Consider the following 12,793-nt stretch of genomic DNA (forward strand, 5'->3'; position numbering starts at 1 on the left):
CCCGACCCGCCCGCCTGCCTGTAGGGGGCGCCTGACTCTCCTGGGCTTCTTCTTTACAGCGCTCCGGAGACCAGAGCAATTGCATCAGCTAAAGAAATTTCCAGACGTTCACCCTCCCCGCTTCTGCAGGTCCCTGTGGATTTGGGACCCCGTTCGTCCCCCCACCCCACATCCCTGCACAGGAAACCCCTGGCCCCTCCCCCTGCCCCCTGCAGGCCCCGCAGGGTGCTGTCCGCCCAGGAGCAGGCCCGCGCCGCCATGTGCAGCCCGGGCAGCGAGCGGCCTGGCCGGAGGGCGTGTCCCAGCTCCGCGCCTTCTGGTTGTATCAGCTCCAGCAGGAGAACCAGCTGAGGATCTGCTTCCCTGCTTCAAGCTCCTCTTCCTGAGCTTTAAGGAGGCCTTGGAGGCGGGAGACTGGGAGGAGGAGGACTGGGACCCCGAGCCCGCGCAGCACCCCGGGGCGGGGCCCGAGGAGGGGCCGTCCCAGGGGATGGGGCCCGGCGGGTGGCAGGGCCTGGATCAGCCCGAACAGGGTGGGCTTGGGGACTGGGGCTCGGACACCCTGGCGTCAGACCCCGATGAGTCCGAAGAGCTGGGCCTGATGCCCACCGAGCTGACCCCTCAAAACGCGGCACCGCTGGGCCTGGGTCCCCAGCACGCTGACTGGACCCAGGGCCTTCCCTGGAGGTTTGGGGGGGTTCCTACCTGGTCCCACTGGCCGAGCCCCTATGTCTTACCGCAGAGCTTTCCCCAGGAGATCCTGCCCCCAGGGGAGCCCATGCTGCTGGAGCTGGTCGCCACCGGGGAGGTGGACCTTGCACTGGCCGACACCTGGCTGCTGCGCCTGCCGGCCATGGCCATGGTGGGCGGCTCCGACGGCACCTACCTGCGGCACATGTCGCCGCGGTGGGTCCGGAGGACGCCAGAGCCGCGCTGGGTCCTGCTGCTGGCGCCCAATGACCAGTGTGTGCTGCGGTTCCAGAGCCCAGTCCCGGGCCAGGACCTGAGCCCCTGGCAGCTGAGCGTCCTGCAGAGCTGCCTAACAGGCCACGGTGCCTGGCTGATCCCCGCGGGCACTGCCCTGCTGATGTGGGGGTTCAGGGTCCTCTCTTACTCTCCCTGGAACAAAACAGAGGCAGAGGAGGGCGACGCGGCATCTGGGCCAGAGGCCTCCCCCCAAGGGCAGGGTCCTGGCTTCGCTGGGACGGGCAGCTGGGGGGCCCGGGAGAGCCTGGGCCCTGAGGGAGCTTCCCTACTTCCAGCCCCTCAGCCCGAGGCCCAAGTGACCACCAGAGACTGGGAAGGACAGGCGGCTGCCCCTCCTCCCCAGCCAGGGCAGCTGTTGGCCGGGGACGGGGACTTGGGCCTGTGGTGGGAGGATGGGGCGTGGCCCAGGGACTGACCGGTTCTCAGCGGGAAGCAGCACCCATGTCCTGCTGGGGACGCTCGTGGAGTTGGAGCGTGACTGTGGCGCAGGTGTGTTTGTGGCTCGGGGACAAGACCCCTGCCCACCTGCCCTGGCCCGGCCACGGGGGAGCTGTCCTGTGGGAGGTGACCCGGTTTCGAATGTTGGCTCTTTTATGCAGTTTGACCATTGGGTTCCTGTTTCTTTGTATGTTGTTTTTTCAATAAAACGAGCATTTTGCATCAAAGCCTTGGCGTCATCCTCAGGTGGTCCCAGCTGATGGCCTGTGGTCCCCGGTCTGGGTGAACCCCGTGACCGTTTCAATCTCCCGGGAGGCGGAGAGGCGAGGGCTCTGGTCCGTCGTGGGGTTCAAGGTGGGGGTTGTTTCACGGGGGTTAGCACGTTGCGTATAAACAAAAATACAGCCTCAAAGAAGGGCCGTGTTGAACAACAATGAGTGCTCCTGGCATAAAACTGAAACCCACAGGCTGAGCTAGGGGTAGAAGGTTCTCATCCTGTTCATGAGACAGAGGCTCCGCCGGCCCCGGGAGAAGGCAGCGCTGCAGGTCTGGTCACCAGGGTGCGGTGGGCGGGGAAGAAGCTCTTGATTGGCAGCTTCTGCTCATCAGTGGCCCATCTGGAGGCTCCCACAGTCCTCAATTCGGGGGAGGGGGGGCTCTTACTGCTGCGTGAGGGGTGACGGACCAGCAGGCCCTCCTACTGACTGGCATCTGCGGGTCCCACATCGCGAAGGCAGCCAGTGCTCACTGCGTGGGACCAGGCAGGAGCAGAGCTGGTCGGAACCAACAAACCTCACAGTTCTGCGCGCACTCAGAGCCGCGGACGTGCCCAGCTCCTCCCAGAGGGGCCCACCTGGCCTCCCCTCCTCGCCCACCCTCCAGGTTACACATGAGGCCTTTCAAAGGTGAGGTTCACAGTCCGAGTCAGCCCCTTTCTGCAGGCCGCCCAGCCTGGGGGCCCAGGACCCCTGGAGGGGGCGCCACGGGGTCCTCTATGGCCGGTCCTGGGAGAAGGCAGTGCTGTGTGCACTTGAAAATCTCGCTCTGCGTTTCAGCCTTGGGGGGAAGAGGGGGGGAGGCGCACTTCGGGGGGTGAAGCGCTCACCGCTCCACGGTCTGGTGGCTCCAGCCCCACGGGATCTGCCCAGCAGGCACGCAGGACGCACCTGCCCCTCCCTCCTGTGCCAGTGCCCCTGGGAGACGGCCGTGGGCCTGAGGCTCTGGGGAGTCGGGACAGGAGGCCAGGAACCAAGCTGTCCTGGAGGGTGGGGAGCCGCCCGCCCCCGCTCTTGGTGGATGCTGTCCTTGGCCCGGGGTCACCTGTGTGTCCTGATGGGGCCCTGTGGGCTCATGTCCGGCTGGGCCCCTCGGCCGCTGACCTGCCTGGTCACAGTGGCCGAAGGTGGAAGCAGCCCACGTCCACCGAGGGGGTGAGTGAAGACCGGTCCATCCGAAAAGGGACGCGGGTTCCACCTCGGAAAGAAGGCGGCTGAGCCAGGGGCGGTGCCAAGTGAGGAGCCAGGCAGGGAAGTTCAGAGCCTGCAGAGTCCAGCACCGAGGTTCTGGGGGGTCAGATGTACAGGGACAGCCAGGAGGGTGTCCCCAGGGCCAGGGGCGGGGCTGGGGGGCTGGTGTTAAAGGGGACAGAATTTCTTTTTGGATGAGAAGGTTTTGGAAATGGATCGTGGCGACGGTTGCACAACATTGTGAATGTCATTAAGGCCCCTGGGCAGAGGCCCAGCCTGGGTCTCAACCCTGTCCAGGTCCAGGGGTGTTGGGGTGGGGTGCAGACACCCCGGGGAGAGGGAGCGGGTCTGGAGGTGACTGCACCCCATCAGCTGCTTGGGGTCCCACCCAGGTGAGAGCTGCTTAGACCCTCGCTATGGCCGCGCCCTATTGCCCTTGGTCAGAGCCTTGGTCACCTTGCAGTCCTGGCGCCGCCCAGCGTGCCCCCACCCCCCCCTCCCCCCGCGCCCCCACAGTGTCCCTCTGCGGTGTGCCCCCACCCTCCTCCTGCCCCTTCCTGCTTCTCCAGCACCGGCAGCCCGTCTCCCTTCGGTCCTGCGCCCTCTTCCCTAGGCGCCCCTTCCCGCCCTCTCCTGGCACCCTGGCCCGGTTATTAATATCCATTCACATCCGGCTGGCGCAGGCAGCGGTGCAGTCCCAGCGGCCGGCTGGCGGGAGCCCGTGCAGATCAGGAAGGGCACTCAGCTGGGCTGTCCAGGCGGGACGGCAGCCGGACTCCCCTTCGTCACGAGCCCGGGACCCTCACGACCCCTGCGTGGCTGCAGGCGCTCGACCTGCTATCGGTGACAGAGGTGAGCGCGGGGCATCCGGTGCGGGGCGATGGAGGGCCATGGAGCTGCAGGTGTGTGCGTGGGCTCAGCGGGGCTTGGCGTCGCTCTGGGGCTCCAGGGGCTCCGGAGCGGTCCCCAGCAGCCGCCTGGAGATGCGAGGCGCCTCCCGGGTGCTGGGACCCCGCCCGTGCAGCTCGGCCTCTCGGCAGCCCCGTGGGGAGGCTCCGGGACTCAGCAGGTCGGAGGGGTCCCCTGCTGGCTGCGCGGGGTCCTGGGCAGTGTCCTGCACCCCAGGCCCCTGTCCCCGCACTGGGGGCCCAGGTGCCGCTGGTGGGTCGTCAGCCTGGACGCAGAGGGGAAGCCTGGAGCCAGTGTTACCGGGTGTGGATGTGGGCCATCCAAGGGCCTCCCCTCCGTTAAGTGTTCCCATGTTTTCAGCCTTTTTTTTTCTTATGAAGATAATCCTCAGACACCTGAGGTGTGCAACTCCCTGAGTTTTTTAAAAAATTAAATTGAATATAGAGCATTGATTAAAAAAAAATGTTTTTTCCTCCAGGAATGTCAGGCTACAGACCATTCCTAGCGCCCACTGAGCACTGAGCCTAGAAATAGCCACTTCCTCTGTGCCCTGGCGTCACAGGTGCAGCACCCGCAGGGCAGCAAAATACATTTTTATTGATTTCAGAGAGGAAAGGAGAGGGAGAGAGAGAGAAACATCAATGATGAGAGAGAATCACTGATCCATTGCCTCCTGCAGGCCCCACACGGGGGATCGAGCCTGCCACCCTGGGCATGTGTCTGTGTGAACTCCTGGTTCATAGGTCGACGCTCAACCACTGAACCACGCTGCCGGGCTGACCTGCACCCTTAATGGGTACCTTTTCCTGCAGGACACGGGTGACCTCTCTGCAGGGATGGCCCTGACCCCGGAGCCCGCGAGCGGGTCCCCCATCCTGGCTGCGAGGGGCGGTCCCACGGCCGAGCCACCCGGCAGCCTCAACGCGTCCCTGAACAGCTCGTGGGCCAGCTCCACGGGGCCCAGCTCCCTGGAGGACCAGGTGGCCACAGGCACCCTCGGGGTGGTGCTCCTGGCCATGGGCACGGTGGGCGTGGTCGGCAACGTGTACATCCTGGTGGTCCTGGGCCGCTTCCCGCGCGCCTCGGCCTCCCTGCGCGTCTACGTGGTCAGCCTGGCGCTGGCCGACCTGCTCTACCTGCTCAGCGTCCCCTTCGTCGTGGCCACCTACGTCTCCCGGGAGTGGCACTTCGGGGACGCGGGCTGCCGCGTGCTGCTCAGCCTGGACCTGCTGACCATGCACGCCAGCAGCTTCACGCTGGCCCTCCTGAGCGGCGAGCGCTGCGCGGCGGTGCTGAGGCCGCTGGACGCGGCGCGGCGGCCCGGGCGCTACCGCAAGGCCCTGGCGCTGGGCGCGTGGCTGCTGGCGCTGCTGCTGGCGCTGCCCATGGTCCTGGCCGTGCGGCTGGTGCCCAGGGGCGGCAAGGGCGTCTGCCTGCCGGCCTGGGGCCCGCGCACGCACCGCGCCTACCTGACCCTGCTCTTCGGCACCAGCATGGTGGGCCCCGGCCTGGCCATCGGGCTGCTGCACGCGCGCCTGGCCCGGGCCTACTGGCGGGCGCAGCGCGCCTCCTTCCCGCGGGCGCGGCGGCTGCCCGCCCCCCGGGTGCTGCGCCTCGTCCTGGGCATCGTGCTGCTCTTCTGGGCCTGCTTCCTGCCCTTCTGGACCTGGCAGCTGCTGGCGCAGTACCGCGGGGCCCCGCCGCTCCCGGCCCGCGGCGCCCGCCTCGTCAACTACCTGACCACCTGCCTCACCTACGGCAACAGCTGCCTCAACCCCTTCCTCTACACGCTGCTCACCAGGCACTACCGGGACTTCCGCCGGCGCCGCCCGGGCCGCCAGGGCGGGGTCTGCACCTGAGCTCCAGGACAGGGGTGGCCATGGCCCCTTGCAGCCCCCACCCCTGCCGACAGCCCCTTCCTCTGCCACTGATGTTCCAGGCCCTGCCCTCGCTTTTATAATAAAGAGCAGCCGCTCCCTGTAAACTCGGGTTAATGACGGCCCCCGTGGCAGCGATGCTGTCACATCTGCGGGACTGGGCTGCAGGCAGCCCGGGTGGGGCCAGCACAGTGCCCGCCGCAGGCTGGGGGAGGGGCATCGGCTGCACCCCACCTTCCTCTGGGGAGGGGGCCCTTGAACCTGGGCTGTCCCTCCTGAGCACGTCCATGGGAGGGGCAGCCAGCAGGCCCAAGAGCGAGGAGGTCATCGTGGCCATGGTCACTCGACCACCTTGGTTCTGTGGACCATCTGCAACCCTTTGGCCAGTCCCCTGCCCGGGCCCCTGTCCTGGGAAGGCACTGACCAGGGCCCCCTCTTCCTGGGCAGGGGGGCCAGTGGAGGGTGTGGGAACGGAGGGTCAGGGGAGGGGACGCTCGGTCCGCGTCCAGCCCTGGCTCCGGGGCAGCTGGTTAGCAGCGGGGACGGGAGGGCTCCTGCCGTCCGACGGAGGAGCACACGGAGGCCGAGGGAGCCCAGGGTGACGGATGAGTTCTCTCGGCACTTAAATGTCACCCACCAACACCCAGACCTGCGGATGAAGAAGCAAAACCCCAAAGCCAGGCTCAGCCCCCGGCACTGGGCGTCCAGTGCTCACGGAGCCCCTGACCGCCGCCCCAGGCCCCCCTGCTGTCCACCGCAGGGCGTTCAGGCTGCGCCGGGTCTTTAGAAGCTTCCGGGTCAGTCTCCAATGTTCAGTTCCCCCGGGGTGTGTGGAGGGAGGGTGTCTGTCCGCCCTGCTGGAGAGCAGGTCACCCAGAAAAGCAGTGAGGCCCGTGGTCAGGAGCCGGGGCCGCGTGGCATCCTCTGAGGCCCTGGCCACCCCGCTGGCGGCTGGGCTGGGGAAGGAGACCATTGGACCCAGGAGTGTGGCCCGGGACGAGGCGCCTCCCACCAGGGAGCGTGTGGGTCATCGAGTCCGTAAAAGGGGAAGGACCACAGCGACCGTCTTCCCGAGGAGGAGGGGAGGCTGGGAAGGCCAGCCAGAGCCCAGACCCTCAGGAGGAGATCCATACACTCGATTACGCAAGTCACTTAAAACCCCACGCAGAGCCAGACACCGGGAGGCAGACAGGACGGACCCTCTCACCCGGCAGGGGCGCTGCGGTCAAAGGCGGGTCAGGGTCTGACGCGGGCCCAGCGCTCCCACTGCTGGGTCTGCCCCACAGTCCGACATGCGACAGGTCTGAGGGGAGGTGCTGTCTCAGCATCAGTTTTAGGAATCAGAGGCCCCCGCGACGTTTGGGTGGATTTATGACGTGGGACCCCAGGCGGGGGAAGGGCTGCGTTTCTGAGTTAACAAAAGGCGTCGCCCCGAAAGGGACTGATCATTGGGATAGACCTAAGGATGTTGGTAAACCAGCAGGCGGATGGACTGCGTCTGCGACCTCCAAGGGAGACACGAGCAATCAGGAGCGAGGCTGCGCTTAGCGTGTGTGTGTGTGTGTGTGTGTGTGTGTGTGTGTGTGTGTGTGTGTTCCTGTGAGGAGCGGGAGCCCTGGACACACTGACCACTCAGAGGAGTGTCTCATCAATGTCCTCTGCTCCACGGCTCCCGGGAGGCCGGGGTAGTGGGGGCGGCTTTGCGGGACGGGCTGGAGCTCGGCTGGACGACCGTGGGCACCAGAGGCCCGGACGGGACTGGCTGGGACTGGGTGCCCAGCGGCATCAGGAGAGGAGCCGGGTGCCAGGCCTGGAGCCCCCCCACCCACCCCGTCCCTGTCCCCACCCTCTGCCCTCCCCGAGCAAAAATGGGAGCTGGGTGGTGCTGGGCCTGTGAGCAGGACAGTGGAGGGCCTGGCACCTGGCGGGGAGAATGAAAAAAAGGATGAATGCGTGAACGGAGCCCCTCACCCGGGACCCACCCACTACCTTGCCTTCCCGGAGGGGATGGGGGAGGGGGGGTGGGGGGGTGGGGATGAGCCCAGCCAGAGGCAGGAATTCACAGCCCAGCCAGAGGTGTGGCTCCAGGCGGTGCCAGCAGGCAGGCGCCAGGACCGCAGTCTGGGGGCCGTGATGGGTTTACCAGGTGCAGGCACATTCCTGCCCAAAGGCAGTCGGTCTCTGGGTCTGGCAGCTGATCACTGCCAGGCCGGGGTGGGGGTGGGGTGGACAGGGCCATGGCCCAGGGGCTTTTTAGCCCAACCCCCACCTTCCGGGGCCCAGCGGGAGGGCAGGGGAGCCCCAGTTGCTGCTTGGAGCAGACACCCAAGCCCAGAGGCTGGGCCCCTGCACCCTCAGTCATTCATCCACAAAGACACACACTCCAAGTTCCCTTCCCTCCTCCTCTCGGGGACTCACTCCTTGGGGAGTTGCACCTACAACTGGTGGACATCGTTTACCTGCCTGGGAGCTCTGCTCCCGGGACTGACCTCACCTCACGGGGCTCCTGGGGGGGAGGGTGCAGCTGGCACAGGTGACGGCCGAGCCAGGGCAGTGACAGCGACACTGGGCGGAGATGGGCCCTGCCCGGGCGGCCCGAGCTGGTTGCAGACCTGGCCTCCTCACGCCTGTCACCAGTTCTGACCGCTCACCTGCAGGGCCAGCCTCGGTGCAGGGCGCTGGGTCCTCTCGCCCCTGGACGCTCAGGAGCCCGGCCGTCAGGCCGGCAGAAGGTGGGAGCCTGTCCCGTGTCGGGGGACAGGTGGCCAGAGTCTAGCCGGGGCCCCTGCACCCACAAACCATCCACCTGGAACCCAGGGACCCGGGGCCATGCACAGGGCAGCGATTTCCACTGGAATTCCAGACGGGTGACGCTGCGCAGGACGCCGGCGGCGGCCCCCAGCCAGGAGCGCTGGGAGCTGCCTTTCCAGGCCTCCGAGTGCCCGGCCGCGCGGGGGTGGGGCGGTTCTCCTGGGGGCGGCAGCCCCAGACGGCCCAGGGATGACCCAAAGGCCACCTTTCCCACCGAGGGCAAGAGCGGAGGCCGAGGCTGGTGGGTGGGGTGGTGAGCGCTCAGCTCAGGGCCCGTCCAGCCCCCCCCTCGCTGCACTCCCCACACACGCATCCCCTGGTCCCCAAGGTGCCCCCTCGGAGGGCTCGCCCGTTACTGTCACTAAGTTCCCGCATTCCTGCTCCAGAGCTGAGGCCGGGTCTGGGGCTCGAGGGCTGCCCAGGCCGCAGGGCGAGGTCAGCTGGGAGCACCCCAGCTCAGTGGGCAGGCACCCGAGTGTGATTGAAAGTCCAGAGCCTGTGCCTCACCCTAAAACTATGTCAGCGTGGAACACGGAGGAACACGGAGGAACACGGAGGCGCCGGGCGTGGCCCGTGCCAGCAGGCTCCCTGGGGCCGCCAGGACCAGGCCTGGGCCCGAGGGGGGGAGGGGCACCTCGGTTTCTGCCCTGGGCCTCCCAACACTCCATCCTCATCTCACGGCCGTGTTCTCACCCCACAAGTCCTGACAGCCCCCCGCAGCCCCCCAGGTAAGGGCAGGTCTCTGCTGTGTGCGGTGGGCGGGGGGGCAGTGTTGAGGTGGGACCCGGGGGGGGGGCAGCAGGTGCGAACAGGGGCCCACCTTTTCCTGGGGACGAAGCCACAGTCCCGGAGCCCACTCGGCTGTGCAGGGCCCTTCCCGGTGGGAAATGGGGGCCACACCGAGGAGTTCGGGCTGGCCGTGGGCCCTACACCTTCTGTTCTGGAAACTCAAGATCAAGGTGAGAAGCTCCAGGTTGGTCTGGAAGCCCTGAGCTGGGTTGGACCAGAGAGGTGACCTGTGCCCTGCACCTGCCCCAGGGCCTGGGGGCTGAGGGTCAGTTTCCCAGCTCGGCCTCTGGCTGCTCTTTCTGCTGCAGCTGTGTCACCGCTGTCCCGGGCTGTGCATTTGGTTCCGGGAGTGAACCTGCTGCCCCGAGGCCTGCCCGGCGTGGACGCCCACCCGGGGCCATGGGGCTGGGTTCTGGAAGAGGTGTCCTCACGGGACGGCCCGGCTGGTGTCCCAGGTCCTGGGCCCCAGGCCCTGCTCACTGGGACCTTCCTGAGGGAGCTGTGGCCCCACAGGGCATTGTCCCGGGCGACGGGACCCCGACTTGGGCACAGGGAGCCGTCCTGAGGGAGGGGCCGTGCCCCCAGCACCCAGAGCGGACACAGGGCGGGGAGAAGGCCGGCTCCCTACTCGCAGGAGAAACAACCGAGACGTTAGCCAGTCACACGCAGCTGATTGTAAGGCACCTGTTCCATGGGAGGGACGAGAGGGGAGGGGCTCGGCCGAGGGCGCCGTGGGGCCCGTGCAGCCCGGGGGCCGCGCTACGTGAAGGCCGGGTCAGCGATGCTGTGGTCGGGGTTGCAGGTGAAGGCGATGGTGACGGCGTAGCGGGTGCCCCAGTGCACCCTCTCCACGCGGTGCAGGTTCTCGGACCCCGAGGTGAAGAAGGACACGCGGCCTGGGGAGGAGGAGAGAGATGTGACCCGGCCACGTGTGGCCTCTGCAGCCTGCATCCTACCAAACCGGCACCAGGACCCAGGCGGCGGGGGGAGGCCCACAGCAACCGGGACTGCCTGCCCACGGACTGCCTGCCCACGGACTGCCTGCCCACGGGACTGCCTGCCCCTGGGACTGCCTGCCCACAGACTGCCTGCCCATGGACTGCCTGCCCACGGGACTGCTGATGTGGGAGCAGGGCAAGAGGGAGGGAACCCGCAGAATCTGGGGGAGTGGCGGGCGGGCCCTCAGGGCAGGGCGAGGGCACCCCAGGCCCGTTGTCCGGGCACCAGATGTGGCGGGTGTGTGTGCGCGCCCTGGGGCCACGCTGGGGTGTCTGTGATGACACTGTGGCTTGCAGTGGGGCTTCACGATACAGAAGTTCTACTCAAGCATTTATTGGGCTTAAAACGCCCCCCGGGAGCCCCAGGGGGCACCGCACGCTCCCCCCAGGACCTGGCTCTCCTTCCCCACAGGTCCCAGAGGGAGGGGATGAGCCGTGTGCTCAATGCAAGGTCGATGGCAGCGCCGTGTCCCACTGTGGGGGCAGCAGGGCCCCGGGCTCATTGTTAGCTGCTGGGTCCCGCTGGGGAGGGTCGGGGCGGAGCACAGGGCAGGGTGCAGGGGGGCCGGGCGCATGGGGCCGGGCAGGCATGGGAGCCACTCGGCCGGGACAGCAGAGCCTGAGGACACGCTGCCTCACCCTCTGACAGATGGGTCCCCCGGGGGTCTCAGCCCAGCGGGCACAGATCCAGGCAAAGCTGGGCACACAGCAGGCGCTCCATAAACGCAGCACCCACCCCAGAAACCCCCCACCCAGGGCCGCCTGCAGGTCCCACCTGCTCTGGGCTCCACCGTCTTGTTGGCCCCCTCCTCCATGAACACGAACCGGCCCCCGCCGAAGTCGTCCAGGTAGTCGGAGAGGTACAGCAGCGAGGTGTAGTCGAAGGAGCCATAGGTCACCTGCGGGCCAGGGGGAGCGGCACCGCTGAGCTGAGCCGGCACTGGCTCTTCCAGCGTGGGCGTCAGGCACGAGGCTCTCCGGCCGCCTCGCCTCAGGGGCCCTTTCCTGCACCCACGTCCGGCCCTCCCTGGGATCCTGCACAGGCACAGCCCGGCCCGTGCTCCTGGGGAGTAGCAGGTGCGGGACCCACGGCCAACGCGTTGACGCGCAGGGCGAGGGTGGCAACAAGAGCTCCTGCGCTTTCTCCGGGGGAGGGGCAAAGATTTTTAAAAACCAGGGTCGCCCGGCCAGTGTGGCTCAGTGGTTGAGCATCCATCTATGAGCCATGAGGTGACGGTTTGATCCCCAGTCAGGGCACAGGCCCGGGTTGCGGGCTCAATCCTCAGTGAGGGGCGTGCAGGAGGCAGCCGATCCGTGATTCTCTCTCATCATTAATGTTTCTCTCTCTCCCTCTCCCTTCCTCTCTGAAACTGATAAAAAAAAATACACACACATAAAAACAACAACAACAGGTAACATGCATCCCATAGAGAACACGCTTGGACGCCCGGGCAGAGCCGAGCTGGGGCGGCCGTGGACAAGCGCCTGGTGCGTGCCCCCCGCCAGCCGCCCGGAGGCCCACCTTGTCCACGTGCGCGTGCCAGTACTCGTCATGGGCCGTGCGGGCCTCCGTGCTGTTGATGCGGGAGAAGAAGGTGGGCTTCGTCAGGTACAGCGAGGACGCGCTGATGCCGAAGGCCTGGGCGATTGCGAGCTGGACCTTCTGCCTCACGTCCCTGTGGGAGGACATGGTCAGCGGGGCCGGTGGCCTCGGAGGGGAGGATTCCCCACGGTCCCGCCATGCCCACCTGGGGCTGGACTGGAGGAAGGCGGAAGATGGACATGCACACAGCGCCCCACACCCGTGTCACAGGGCATCGTGTGCGAGACCCGGACCCTGAGGACCAGCCCCTTGGAGGAGTGACACGGCCCCAGCCGGCTGGGCAGTGCCATGGGACAGACGGGCAGCGGCAGGAGGTGAGCGGCCGTCCCACGCCCACAGGTTCCCGAGCAGCGTGGAGGCCGGACTGAGGGTGAGCTGTGCACGGCCAGGGGCTGGGCGACCGGAGACACAGGCCCCTCCCTGGCATGTCCAGGGGGCTGGGCTCCAGGCCGCACACCTGCAGCCCTGTGCCAGGTCCCAAAATGACCTCCCGAGTGGGACGGCTTGAGCACGACAGTGTGTCCATCATCCCGACCTTTCCACACCACGGGCCGGCCCCCAGCTAAGGACACTCCCTCCTGGCAAGGGCCCTGACTGCGCACAGACGTCTCAGCAGGAACACCGATCTAGACTGGCAGTGCGGCTCAGTGGGTGAGCGTCGGCCCAGGAACCAGGAGGTCTCGGTTCGATCCCACTCAGGGCACATGCCCAGGTCACAGGCTCGGTCCCGTGTGGGGTGTGCAGGAGGCAGCCGATCGATGTCTCACTCGGACATCGACGTTCTGTCTCCAGCTCTTGCAGGACCAGGGAGCTGCTCGCGGGGCCGTGACGAGGCTGTGGGCCTGCCTGGCTCTGTGACCCGCCTCGCACTGGCCACTGCTTCCTGGCTGGGGCCTGCCGGGTCATTGGTGGTCG

At 67.2% G+C, this 12,793-nt stretch overlaps 3 protein-coding genes across 3 annotated transcripts; 2 read left to right on the top strand and 1 right to left on the bottom strand.

Moving 5' to 3' along the window:
• Positions 1–129: 129 nt before the first annotated feature.
• On the top strand, positions 130–2,491 carry TEX19 (testis expressed 19; the record flags this gene model as incomplete). The annotated part of the gene is given in 2 exon segments (XM_014450836.2): positions 130–360; positions 363–2,491. Coding segments are annotated over 2 exon segments (1,271 nt in total), but the record flags the coding sequence as incomplete, so codon positions are not given.
• Positions 2,492–3,666: 1,175 nt separating this feature from the next.
• Positions 3,667–5,873, top strand: UTS2R (urotensin 2 receptor). The gene is made up of 2 exons (XM_014450837.2): positions 3,667–3,743; positions 4,613–5,873. The coding sequence occupies exon 2, from the start codon at positions 4,637–4,639 to the stop codon at positions 5,657–5,659; it is 1,023 nt and encodes a 340-aa protein (XP_014306323.1). The 5' UTR covers positions 3,667–3,743; positions 4,613–4,636; the 3' UTR covers positions 5,660–5,873.
• Positions 5,874–9,933: 4,060 nt separating this feature from the next.
• Positions 9,934–11,980, bottom strand: OGFOD3 (2-oxoglutarate and iron dependent oxygenase domain containing 3). The gene is made up of 3 exons (XM_006108892.3): positions 11,798–11,980; positions 11,051–11,174; positions 9,934–10,173 (listed from the first exon to the last, which is right to left on the bottom strand). The coding sequence occupies exons 1-3, from the start codon at positions 11,963–11,965 to the stop codon at positions 10,037–10,039; spliced, it is 429 nt and encodes a 142-aa protein (XP_006108954.1). The 5' UTR covers positions 11,966–11,980; the 3' UTR covers positions 9,934–10,036.
• Between the last annotated feature and the right edge of the window lie 813 nt (positions 11,981–12,793).

This window comes from Myotis lucifugus, unplaced genomic scaffold (assembly GCF_000147115.1).
Source record: "Myotis lucifugus unplaced genomic scaffold, Myoluc2.0 scaffold_4178, whole genome shotgun sequence".
NCBI lineage: Eukaryota > Metazoa > Chordata > Mammalia > Chiroptera > Vespertilionidae > Myotis > Myotis lucifugus.